The sequence below is a fragment of the Lepidochelys kempii genome, chromosome 1 (genome assembly GCF_965140265.1).
Source record: "Lepidochelys kempii isolate rLepKem1 chromosome 1, rLepKem1.hap2, whole genome shotgun sequence".
In the NCBI taxonomy this organism is placed as follows: domain Eukaryota; kingdom Metazoa; phylum Chordata; order Testudines; family Cheloniidae; genus Lepidochelys; species Lepidochelys kempii.
In genome coordinates, this window is record NC_133256.1 from 267,975,899 (window position 1) to 267,989,395 (window position 13,497).

Sequence of the window (13,497 nt, forward strand, 5' to 3'; positions counted from 1 at the left end):
TGGTCAAGACCTGTGGCTATCTACCTATACACCAGGTTCTCTGCCTGTTATGGTGCAAACAGAATGGCAGTTTAGTGCTTCATAGGTTTTAGGATTATTTTGGGGGGGATCCCAGCAAGCAAGAATCTCTTCTCCCCTTTTTATGGAAGGGGAGCCACAGTCTCCGGGCTCTGTGCCACCAATAGAACCAACCACCTGTCAACCTCCCCTCTGTGCTCCACACCCCCATAAAATGAGGACAGAGTAGGCCAAAGGGCTCTTAGCTTTTTTGCTTGCTCTATTTTTAAAACAACCTTAAAGGGAACTCTGCCACAACTGTTCTCAATATTTTGCCAAAAGAAAAGCCTCACTGGAGTCTACACAAATGAGCCCCTAATAGAGAGACTTCAGTCTGTGCAGGTTAGTCTTCTCCAGCTATTGGGGCTCAAAATTCTCCAGGATTAAGGCCCCAGTCCACCTCAGCCCTTCAGGTTCATTAGTGGGTAACCAAGTGATTTTCATTCTTTCCAACTCTCCCTTCCAAAAGGAAAACTCAGGCCTCTTTAGGGATTTTCCTTTGCAGTTCTTCCCCAATTATGTGTCAGGCTTCCCCTCCCCTATCCCAAAGTGCTGATAACAGCTTCAAAAGAAAACACCAACCAAGAAAACCCACCCTAAAAGGCAAGAGAAAAAAAAACAGAGCTAGTGATATAGGATAGGAGAGGGGTTCCACACAGTGCTTATGACTTCTGCTTAGTTTCTCCCTTAAGGATGAGGAACTCTTGCTTTTGGATCACAATACAACCCGATCAAAGTAGCAGATGTTCTTTCCCCAGGGAGGAAAGTTGTGTCCATGACTGAAATCCAGCCCAAGGAAGAGGATGAATAATCTAAAGTCAAGGATAACAATTAAACAAACATACAGAATTTGCCACTTCATTTTTTAACAGTGTGTCTCCTTCCATCTTAAATACTGTGGAGCCTGAAAGAATCTGAATCCTTCAATTCCATGGCAACAACTTGGGCAGAAGAGACATATAGCCACACAGGAAGTCTGCAAAGCTGCCACCTGCTCATTCATCAACAACTTTGTAAATCAGTACAGGCACGACCTTCAATTCTCAACAGTAACATCCTTTTGCAAAATGATATTCCAAGTACTCCCAAAATAGACTACTACTAGTTTTAGGGGAGGGATAACACTTACTGCTCAGTACATCTCAACCATGGTGTGCTGAGCGAGGCTTTAGGATCCAGAATGGAAATTTTTTCTTTCCTAATGGCCATTCAGGGACAGACTTTTGTAGTGATCAACTCCCCTGAAAAAATCTTTGTCTTTTTGGTTTCTTATATAAAGCAAAGGGAGGTAGTCCCATAACAAGTGCCATGTAAGTGCTGGGCTACATAGATTTAGGTATACAGTTAAAGCTAACTAAAGTTACTTGCAGAAGCTTTTTAGTTATTTTAATAAGAATTTAGTGTTACAGTACTAATTGGGAGGTATTCATCTTGGGTGTGGCCAAGCCCCAGAACTGTTTGGATAAGTCTGAACTGCCTCCTATATTCGTGGGGAGACAAGTGTAAAGGGCTGGTCTACTCACTGATTTAGCACAATGTATCTTAGAAACTGATTTTAGAAATTACTTTTGCACACAATGTCAACTTGAAAATCTGTTCTTTTCTGAATGACTGGAGCCTTGCAGAATTGTCAAATGTGCCAGCACTGTACAAAATCTACTTGGTTACCTTTTACCTTGAATCTTAAGGCTGCTGGTTTGTCATGGCAAAAAGTCACAATTTTAGCTGCAAAAATCCTAAAAAAAAAAAAAATCACAGCACACTTTTTCAAGTGAATGAAGTGTTTTTACTTTTAAAAATGTACTGAAACATTTCAATTTATAAAACAAACAAAAAAGTGCCTCAAATTCATGTAGGAATAATCCATAATAGAATACTGAAGAAAAGTCTTATAAAAGCAGTATCAGGCCTTGCCTAAAGTAGGTTATGCATTCCTAAATCACATGGTTTTATCTCTCACCTGTCTTCACTCAACACATTTACACATGAAGAAAATGAACATTCTGCAGAAGCACTATCTTGTTACAGGAAGAGAGCACTTTTCATTTTTAAGGAAAGCTAAAAGATGCTCCACAAAATACTGAGTAGCAATGACATTTTTAAATTGCAAAAGCCATGACAAACTTTGATTAACCATAAAGATAACCTAGGTGGTTTTTCCTCACATACAAAAAATATCTGAAGCAACTAGGGTTTGGCAGAGTTTCTCTAACTCCAACCACCACCTGTACAAACCAGACTAAAGAATTCCAGTAATGTTTACAAATCACAGCATTAAAAAGTCTCTCTTAACTCTTTTAAACTTTGTTTTTGTACCTCTCTTGGATTTTGAAGAGTTTTCCATACTGGAGGTAGTGCTACAAGATCAAGTTGAAGATTTATAGTGAAGAACTGCTGTTCTGCTAAAGAACTAACCACTCTGCGGTTACTGCACTTTGAAGTTTAATCTTTTTTTAAGAGGCACTATCCCATGCCTAAAATATATTCACTTAAGATACATGCTACAGTATGGGTCAGGTTGCTACATATCTCAGGCTCAGGGAAGCCAGAGTGCTAAAACTGCTACATTAAGCATCAAGCAATATAATCTGCAGTAAAGAGAAGTGTGACATTTACTACTGCTCTTTGAGTATACTGAGTACAAAGTTATTTTAAAAAAAGTGGCCCCCTGCTTCCCAATAGAGATATCAGGGTGACAGCCCTTAGCAAGAGCTGAAATTTTATGTGACACAAGGCTGACATGCGACCTGCAAGTCTCCAAGGAAATTTTAGATCAACTATGGACTCTTTGAAAGGGTCAGAATTCACCATTCTTACTCAAGTTGAGCAGTACCTTGGGTATCTGCAAGTATCCCACTGGTTTCAATAGGAATACGCCCAAAATAAGGACTATTCAACCTGGTGACAGACTCTAGCCTTCAGACTGTAAGCTCTTTTGGTCAAGAGCTGTCTTTGTGTATTCTGTGAAGTGCACAGAAAACTACCAAACAGTATATGCAAGGCCTTCAAAAGACAACTTTCTGTGTAATTATGTCCTGCTAATTATACACAGTTTGCACCCAGCAGTTCTATGGTTCCAAAACGTGTTTAAACAGGAAGCATTCTACTCAAGCCTCCAAGCCCTCTATAATCCTTGTGCCTGCCATGTTTCCCAGGCAACACTGCCTAATAAAACAGGAAGTGCCTTGCCAGTTTTAGTGCCAGCTCCTTGCTATAGGATGCACAGTAGTGCTAACATCCACTTTCATCACAGTTGTGGTAGAAACTCACATAATGCAGTGGGCCATGCTTGTGTTCTGGGCCAAGGAGACTATCAAACTAATTTTAATTCTGCAAAATGCGATCAGTTTTCTCTCCCATGCCCTACTGTCTCAGCAACACTACTGCTGGTTGAAGTATGCAGCTCAAAAAGCCAGGGTGCCACAACAACAAAAAGCAGCCATATCTGCCCAACAGGGGCACAGCTGTGTCCTGCATCCCTCCTCATGTGGTTTGGGTGTTGGGACAAGAAATGGGGGAAAACTACCTACCCAGTAAGATTTCAAAGTTATTTTCATATGCTTTTAATTGCTCTGGAAATGATCCATTAGAGAAGCTACAGAAAAAAAGAATGATGTCACTTACAGAACCACAACCAGAAGCCATAAGGCTGCCTGCAGAGTCTCAAGCAGAAAATTAATTGACGAGAACGGTATAAGGAAAATCAAAAGGCAGATCTACACTTAAAACATGACAGTGGAGCAGCTGCACTGGTGCTGTGCCACTGTTGCCCTTCAGTGAAGACACCAGTATGCCAGTGGGAGCTTCTCCCGTCGGCATGAGAGGCGGTGGCTATGTTGACGGGAGAAGCCCTCCTGTCAAGACAGCAGTCCACACTGGGGGCGTCAGGTCAGCATAACTGCATCGGTCAGGGGTGTGGATTTTTTATGCCCGAGTGACATAATTTTACTGAGGTAAGTTTATAGTGCAGACCTGGCAAAGCCTTTCAGCCCCAACCCTTTCCCCAAATAAAGCAATAAAGCTAGCTATCCACTGCTGGTACGTTACTAGTACAAAGGCTAAAAGTCTATGGCACCATCTCTGGTCCTGCCAATACATTTAAAAATCACAATTTAGCTGCCCAACAACCCCATCCATCCCACAGATTCTTTTAAATGCCAATTTTCACTACTGCAAGGTACTCAGTACAGTATGGACAGCATTAGCCAGCATAATGCCATTTTGTGATTTTAAGTTCACAGACACATGCAGATGTTGCTGCCCATTAGCTGGAAATACTTCACAGGATACATAGACTCCAAAGTGGTAACAGATAAACATGAATTAAATAAATGAGTTTATTTCACCCTTTCTATAAGCAACAAATATAAAGTATGGAAAAGTCAGGGATGATTTTGTGGACCTAGTTTCTTTTTGACTTTAGACATTTTGCCATCTTTTGCTCCCCTCCCTCAAAACCGGGGACCAAGAGAGCTGTAGCTCATCTATCAGAGTCCTGGGAGATCAATACACAGCTCCCTTTAATCCAAAACGGAAGAGCTAACAAAATATGTAGTATTTCTAAATTAAAAAAATAAAAAGTTTTTGAAATAAACCAGAGACCAGTCATCTTCATATCTTCGTTAAGAGTTCTGTTTTTCCAAAGCAGGTATGTTTAAGGCACTCATGCTGACTACTATACAAGCTGGCATATTGGTTACCAGTAACTTTATGCAGAATTTTAACATTGAACCACATAAGTAGGCAGTGATGTTATGCCTACTGCAGTCCAAGCCCTAAAAATACTCATGTTTTAGTAAAATAAACATGAATGAGATTCAGCTAGTTATTGTAGCAGAGAGAGAATGATGCCTGTTATACCAAGAAAGTGTCAAGTACTCCAATTCAGTTTGCTCATCTGGAAGAGGATTCAATTACAGACTATAGCTAATGTTTTCATCCTCACTACTGTCCCTAAGTCTTTATAGCCTGTGTTTTGAAGAGGCAGGAAATGAAGATGAGCGAATATTTAATGTTATAAAAGGGGCTTTCAGGTACCAAAGAATCTGAAGTGACATTTTACTATTAAAGGTTGGCAGCAAGCCCAGTGATTGTATAAAGTGAAGCATTTAGCTTAAGAAGGCATATCAGATGTGCCTCCCTACTGAAAACAAAACAAAGGAGTCAGTCAGAATGTACCTGCTAGCATGTTCCAATACAGAAAAACTCAAGACTGGAGAGTGACATGCTCAACGACAAAAAACCCCCGAACGGCTGGCACTGTCATACACTATACACCTTGACCTGGCTCCCAGCATAGATACTACTGTTAAATAAATGATCGATTGTCAAGTTTCACATAAATGGTAGGACAGGCCCAGTTTCAAGACAATAAATGGCAACTGGATATTTTTTATTATTATTTAATAGAGCAGTTCCCCAGCAGACTCCTACCCAGAGTCATAACCAGACTTTTAAAAAGTATATATGTTTTTAAGATCTGAAAATTTGTCTATTTTTTACAAAACGGATTCCAGGAAATTTAAAAGGCAATACCATAGAGACCTTAGGCGCAGAAGTCAGGTGTAATCATTCAAAGCATTCAAGTAGGAATATGGTAATATAAATATTTGAAAAGCATTTATCACCATAAATGTTCAAAACAAAATTGATAACTCATTCCAAACTAAAAACTGAGCTTTATAGCACATATTTCCCTGAACAGAAAAAAATATACGTAACCTTCTCAAATATTTCTAGAGGCATGAAAGCTTTTTCCTTGGTTAGTTACATTAGAAGACTTGCCTTTGATTAAATTCCTTTCTTTCCAAACATGGAAAGTATTACATCGGTCCACTGTTAAAACAGACAATATGTTGCAAATTATTTCTGGTATAACGTGTTTCAACAAAGCCTAGAGTATAAAGGTGTTGAGGTGACACTGAGTTTAATAGTCATCTCCTCTGCTGACAACTTCTTTGCATGTTGGGCGCAATAATATGGTATGCTCAAACTGGGCGGTATATGAGCCTTTAATGTCGCATAAGGGAGGATATGGATCCACTATCCCCAAGTCACACAGGTTCTTCAGAGCCATTAGATATTTACTTTCTCCCAGACGATCTAGCCATCTGCGGCAGAAGGCAAGAGTGCCAAAGTTTTCATTGATAACATTTAGCAAATGTTTTGCTCTTGGAAGCCTAGAAGAAAGAATGCACTGAATTAACTGCGAAGAAAAAAAAAGGTACCACCAAGAAAGCATTTAATACAGAAATAAAAGCCATGTAAAAAGATAAATGTGGGGGTGTTACACAAATGCAAAGCCAGTGATTTTGATGTCTTTTTCACATCACCTAAGGTTCTGTTCAAGGAGAAAAGTTAAAACTTTATTTTTCCACTGAAAAATACAGCTTTCAAAACAAACCAAAAATGCTGCTGCCCTATTGGCTCAGGTTTGCAAAACAGAGGAGAAAAGGTTTGAACTCATGCCTAGCAAGCTCGCCTCAATTCCGGAGAGCGAGATGAAAAGGATAACTTCAAAACCTAATTAGGCTCATTTACATGCCAACATAATTAAGCATAAGAGTTTTTTTTTTTTTTCAAGTAAGGAACTGTCAACAGAATTATTCACTTTGTAAACGACAAGTATTCCAAGTCTATCGTCCTGAAGCTTCTAATTTACTAAACTAATTTGGGATTAAGCTTTGACACCGGTAAATATCACTTTCACTTCTGAAAGTCAAATGATTTGTAAAATCTGTAACAAATGTGCAAAATATGTATAATCTTCCATTTTTGTTTTGTCAAGACAGCTAAGAAGTGTACAACTTCAAAACTTAAGTATTTACAGACATGAGCTTTTCCTTTTGCAACCTTAATGTTAATACAAAAAAGCATATAATGTATTTTACATATATACACACAAAACACACGGACACTTACTTCTAAATGTTGTGGATGCAGTAAAAAGACCTGGAAACAGTGCTGTGCATCTAGTGTACCATACTGTTACTTGCTATATTGTGTGTCTTACTCTGATTACCTGTGCTTCAAAAATACTTATCTGTTTCATTTCTAAAAATGCCACGTAATGCAATCCCAGTGAAATCTGGAAATTAGCCTAAATTATTGGAGCACTTCATTTTATGTCAATGCACTGTTCTGAGTTGTTAATTTTTAAATACTCAAACATCCCAGCATCCTCAGCAGATGACGACACTAACAGTTTAACCAGCTCTGTTCCCAAAAAGAGATTTGCTTGTGCTACTGAACCATAAGTCACAGAAGCTCCCGGAAGGAAACAAGAAAAGCATCTGGGGTAGAGAGAAGGGGGAATTGTGAAGTTACAAAAAATATTTATTCTCTCATGCATGTATGTTATGATAGGAATATAGACTACATTTAGAGGGCATCACCTTTACTGATTTTTTTTTTTTTTTTGCTATTTTCAAGCTCTGAGGTAAGAACTGTGTCATCCTGTGTGTGTGAACAGAGTCTAGTACACACACATATACACAGGTTTCAGAGTAGCAGCCATGTTAATCTGTGTCCGCAAAAAGAAAAGGAGGACTTGTGGCACCTTAGAGACTAACAAATTCATTTGAGCATAAGCTTCTGTGAGCTACATGCATCCAATGAAGTGAGCTGTAGCTCACAAAAGCTTATGCTCAAATGAATTTGTTAGTCTCTAAGGTGCCACAAGTCCTCCTTTTCTTTTTACACATATACACGTACATATTACAGCGCAGGTCATAAAAGAGCATCATTTACATTAGTCTTTTCAAGTCCCTTGAAAGACTTGATATTAGTTAAGAGGCTTTGCTGTACCCCAGCCCTAACGAAAAAAAGTGACAGCTTCCTCCAGTGCAGTAAAAAGGGCTTCAAAACCAGATCTAACCTTATTGGCACGTGCCCAACATCAAAATTTTTCATATAATGAGAACATTCCATGTCATCATGAACAACACCCTTTCCTGTGCTACCAAAGGTTTCTATAGCATATATTTCACCTTCCTAAAAGAAAAAAAAAAAAAGACAAGTGAACATTATGTAAATACATGAAAAGTAAATCAATAGTCAAACGTTGAAACTTCTTGTATAATTAACAGTTTAAGTCTAGCAAAATATGAACAGCAGGCAAACGTACATTACAAGGAATTAAACATGGATTGGTTCTTTCACTAAATAGCACCCTCAAAACTCTGAAATATTTAAAGTAAACTATGTTTCAATAACTCTTTAATTAACGTTAGGCTGGTCATGGAAATATTCCTTACTCCTTTTCTGCAGGGATCATCTGTAGTGGTAAGATGACAGTTAAATCCTTGCCCTCTTTCTTACACTGCTAACAAGAAAGTCAGTATAGATAACAATTGCACTGGTGCTTTTTGTGATGAGAACATGTCATGACTGACCCAAGTAATTTCTCATAGGCCACTAAACATCTGTCAATAGTAAGTCACCTGATCACTACTGACCATGACTGGATTAGAAGCAGGGACCTAGAAATAAAATTAAAGGCTCCTTATCCCAGTACCAATCTTCTAAACAAGCCCTTGCTTTCTGATCCTGTTATTCCATTTAAAAATTAGATGCAGATCAAAATTGCAACTGGATGCACTTGGCACCTAATGTAATATACTTATTACCTCTGTGCTTGGAACAACTTTCCTTAACTTGTGCAACCTGTCCTTCAAAATGCTTCTTAAAACCCATCTTTCTGCCAAACCTAGCTAACACTTACCTCCGATTACAGTTTACAAACATGCCTAACTGTTTTGAATCTGTCAAAATTAGACTGCAAACTTTTCAACTAAAAGCAACATGTCCAGCTCTGTTTGCAAGGCATCATGAACAGCTATAATACTACAGAAATAATTCCCATGCAAAAATTCACTGAAAGGATTAATTTTGTAAATACATAAAGTTAAATGACCAATAAGAACAAAGTCTGTTAGTTTATAGTTAAGGTTCCCCAATCAACCTTAGACGACATAATATTAATGCTCCTCATCTTTACCATAAAGGAACCTTTTTTATACCCAGTCACCACACTGCAATGACCTCTTCTGAAATCCTGATACGAAGCACAAACCTTCACCCTCACCACAAATACAGATTTACTAAGCACATCTCAGGGGTCACCAATGCACACAATAACACTTCCCTTCTCATACACACTTCAACAACAAGGAACACTTGTGCTGTATTTCTTATCTTCCATGCACATTCCAAAAACAACTTTACCTTATAATCAAAATTCCACTAGAAACTGGACAGCCTAATCTACTGGATCCACCGTACTTCCGTACTCCAAATGTCCAAATTCTTATTTTAAGTTCATCCTCTAACTTTAGAATTCCTGGCTCTTGTTTTCCTTCTGAAAACTACAATATTCTAACAGTATTACTTAAGTATATGTATTCACAATTTTAACTAACCTAAGTCCATTTTATTACAAGATCCCAGAACTTTAATTTCAGAAAAGTGACTGGTAGCTGGAATAGTGGAGTCATGAAGACGAAATGCCAAGCTCCAAAATGATGTTCAATATTTCACAAAAATTGTACTATGCATAGCAAGGTCAATTCCATTATTTTCCATGTGGGCACAAATACTACACACTTGGACAATGCAAGAGATAACTTTTTCTAAATATGTCACCAAAAAAAAACTAAGTGGAAGAGAGTTAAATACTTAAGATCTCTCAGTGTACCTCCATTCTTGTTGCTTCTCCTCCCTTCACAATGGGCACAGTTTTTCCAGCATGTATCCTATATGGCCCAATTGAATGTCCATTCAGATTGCGAATTGGTTTCACTATTACAGAAAACAAAGTAAAATATAAATAATTAGGTAAGTCACTAAAGGATGTTTAACCCTTCAATGCCAGTGATATTAGCCCACACATGGAGTACTGGAAGCGAACTGAAAGACCCATACATATTGCAGAAGGAACAACAGAAAATCACTCTGTTCTTGTACAAATTTCAGCCAGGCAAGATCCCAGCTTATTGTATATATGGAGTAATGGCTTATTACTATGAGTGTCATAATTCAGGCCTTAAGGAAACTACTTAATAATTCTAACCAGTAGATATTTATTTACTATGTATTTTGCAAACAAGAATTATGAAAGGCTGTTCTCACTTTTCACGTCTGAGTACAGTAAATGCCAGATGTGGTGCTTTTGACAGTGTTTGTTGAGTATAAACAGTGAGTTCTCAATCATTCAGGGAAAAGTTCCTTTAGGATACAGTTGAGGAAAGTGATCATATGAGTATGTATAATGCAAGTTACTTGTAACACACACTTATACTACCACGAGCAAAGATCACTTCAACAGCTAGGAATAAAGTAGGATTTGTACAAACACTCCCGGGATAGCTATTTCTACATACTCTAAAGGAGAGAGCTTGCCTTGATATGTTTTGCCATCAATTTCGACCTCATAGGACTCCATAACTTCTTGGATGGCTTCACCAACATCACAGAGACGAACATCTATTCCAGCACACTGAAAATAAGAGATAAACAGAGAAAAGTTTGAAAATCTATTATGAGGGATTTAGCTTGTGTTTAAATTTCAGAACCCAGTAAAAATTAATTTTCATAATTAGTTTACCTTTATACCAGTATTAGTAGCATCTTTTACTGCTTGTAATAGTCTATCATATTTTGGATTGAATGTAACAGTAAAAGCACAGTCAATAATATGACCTGAAATCAGAACAAGAAATTAGATTCGTACAATGTTTCCATCCAATGAAACAATCCAACAATATCAGAAGGAATCATAAGGAAAAAACCAACCACTAATGTGTGTTCCAAAGTCTATTTTGCAAATATCATCATATTGCAATACTGTAGGATCTCCAGCATTGGGAGTGTAGTGGGCTGCACAGTTATTCAGAGAACACCCAGTGGGAAATGCAAGACCTGCATTTAAACCATTTTCTTTTATCAGCTTACGTGAGCAGTCTTCGAGTTTTTCACTAGGAAAAGAGAGATGTTTCTATTAAAATCACACAATGTACTAAGACAGTTAATTTTAAAGCACTTGTTTACAAATGTGAGAACATACAAGACAAAGAAAAGCATTAGCCTAAACATTTAATTTCATTTTATTTGTAACATACAATCAGGAAAAGGTACAGAGCCGAAAAGTAAGCCCAGTTAGTAATGATTTAGTTCCTTATTTTATTCTAATCTGTTTTGAGACTGTTTAATTCAGTCCTGTGTTTGACCATATTTATTTGTTTTCCTAATGTTTTTACTCAAATTTGAAAGAATATACTTTGAAAAATATATTTAACTAGTCAGGGACACAATATTCACAATATAAATTCTGGGCAAATGAAACTGATTTATTTTAGTACAGTTACTTATAGCACAGAGACTTTATAGTCTCAGAACTGTTTAGTAATGTGATCAAACAGATTTTCCAACTACTCAAAAAAGGTAATTAAATCAAAAAATAATATACTATTTCCATATATTAATAGCTAAGGGGGTAAAATTAAAGCTTGTTGCATTATGTATATTTTCTTGGGCCTTGCCAACACTGGTTTTCTTAGCCACTGGTTTAGCTACAGTGATACAGCTACATCAGTGCAAGCCCTCATGTAATCCCAGCCCTCTGGTGTAAACCATGACTCACATCACTGTAGTTTATCCCACATCCCAGTATCAAATACCAAAGACTCAGAAGAAAGATTACCTGGATAATTATTTCTTTTTAACATTAACCCTGACAATCAAAAGTTTTAATTTCTGAGCTCCCAGGTGAGAATGTCACAGAAGGAGGATTGCGCACTTGCTTTTCCAGCAGAAGCATGACCAGAATGAAAACGATGCTAGTGAGGAAGCAGTAATATGCAGGAAAGATAGTGCTGTGGGGGGTATGTGTATACATGCTAGCTTTGTGCCTCTTTTCCCATTCCTAACAGTAGACTGCACCTATGCTGCTCCTACACACAGTATTTTACTGGAAATGCTGGCAGGAACTGGGAAGAGATGCTTGTGACACTATCCGAGTCACATGCTGCTTCTCCTGGCACCCTGAGGAAGTTTTCTGTACAAGAACAGCAGAAACACAGAACCGAAAAAACATACAACTCAGGTGCTAAAGTGAGAAACAGATAAACACAATGGTCAAGTTAGTATGGGAACTCAATACTAAGAACTCCACTGACTAAAGAAATGGTGCTGATGGACTCTATAGACAAGAGGAAATGAAAGGAATAAATGGGAGACATTGAAAGAACCCACCAAAAAGTACCCTTAACTCAGAGCATACAAAGTGCAATCAAATTAAGTGAGACATTTTGACAACCCCCTGGCTACAAAATGTAGTTTTTATAATAGTGTCTTTCAAGAAAAATGTCTTTATCCTCACCAGATTTCTATCATTGTCATTCCAGGTTTGATCCAGCTCATAACATATTTCCTCACTTGTCTGTGTGCCTCAGCAGCCTCCCGAAAATCATTCCAAATCTCTTCACTGGCTTGATCTAGTGCTTTCTTTTCATCGCTTGTAGTTCTCCAAGCAGCAGTTCGCCTTTAAAGTAAACATGATGTACAAGTGTTAAAATTAAAACCACCACCAGTCATCACCACAGTATTTATTAGAACTCTGATCTGAGGATTGCAAAATGCTTACACAGTCACTTAATAATTAACTCTCAATGTCCCTTTGGGGTATGAAAGATACTTATTTTTGTTTTAAAGACTACAGGAGGCCCACTAAAAAAAAATCTCTAGGCACCCAAACAATTAATTAGACTTACAATCCTATATGATCATCCAGCAGTGAAAAAAATCATATCCAAATAATGAATTAACTCAGTCAGCCAGTAAATCAACCCCCCTTTAGTCTCCCAGGAACTTATGCTCAACTTTCCCCCAAACTCCATGAAATAAACAGTTTTTGTGACATCTTTTAGACTGGCCGGTCAGAGACCATTTAGAGCTTTACACGTCATGATCAACATCTTAAATTCTATCCAGAGACTCAAATAAACCCAGTGCAGATCTCAGAGCCATGTGCTCTCAGCAACATGCTCCACTCAATGAGTAAGGTGCTACGTTCTCCATTAGCTTCAGTCCTTAAATGGTTTTAAGCCGTAGCTCCATGTAGAATGCACTACAACAGTCTAATCTTGAGGCTAGAAAGACATGAGTAACAGTTTGTAAGGACTCCTTCTGAAAGTAAAGTTGCAGTCTTCTGCCCCATTACAGATGGTGAAAAGCCAGCCTGGTTACTGCTGAACTATAAACATCTAGTAGAAGCTGAGGTCTGATGTTTAGCCAGAACTTGCAAACTCTGATGACTGGTGGCAAATGTACTCCCTCAAAAGGGCTATTACCTAAGTCATCTCCTCAGTCTGCTTACCCCAACCCATCACCACCTCCTCATCTGGTAGGCTCAGCCAGCTCGATATCATTCATCAGAAATTTAGG

The 13,497-nt window shown here is 38.0% G+C and overlaps 1 protein-coding gene across 2 annotated transcripts in view; it reads right to left on the reverse strand.

Moving 5' to 3' along the window:
- Positions 1-5,443: 5,443 nt before the first annotated feature.
- Positions 5,444-13,497, reverse strand: part of METAP2 (methionyl aminopeptidase 2) — a 36,225-nt gene continuing 28,171 nt past the window's right edge. For both annotated transcript variants that reach the window (XM_073327502.1, XM_073327501.1), the window contains 7 exons: positions 12,434-12,595; positions 10,849-11,030; positions 10,661-10,755; positions 10,456-10,552; positions 9,752-9,855; positions 7,934-8,049; positions 5,444-6,236 (listed from right to left, as the gene is read on the reverse strand). In XM_073327502.1, the coding sequence (XP_073183603.1) occupies positions 5,984-6,236; positions 7,934-8,049; positions 9,752-9,855; positions 10,456-10,552; positions 10,661-10,755; positions 10,849-11,030; positions 12,434-12,595 (1,009 nt within the window). In that variant the 3' untranslated portion in view covers positions 5,444-5,983. The remainder of the gene's footprint in view (positions 6,237-7,933; positions 8,050-9,751; positions 9,856-10,455; positions 10,553-10,660; positions 10,756-10,848; positions 11,031-12,433; positions 12,596-13,497) is intronic.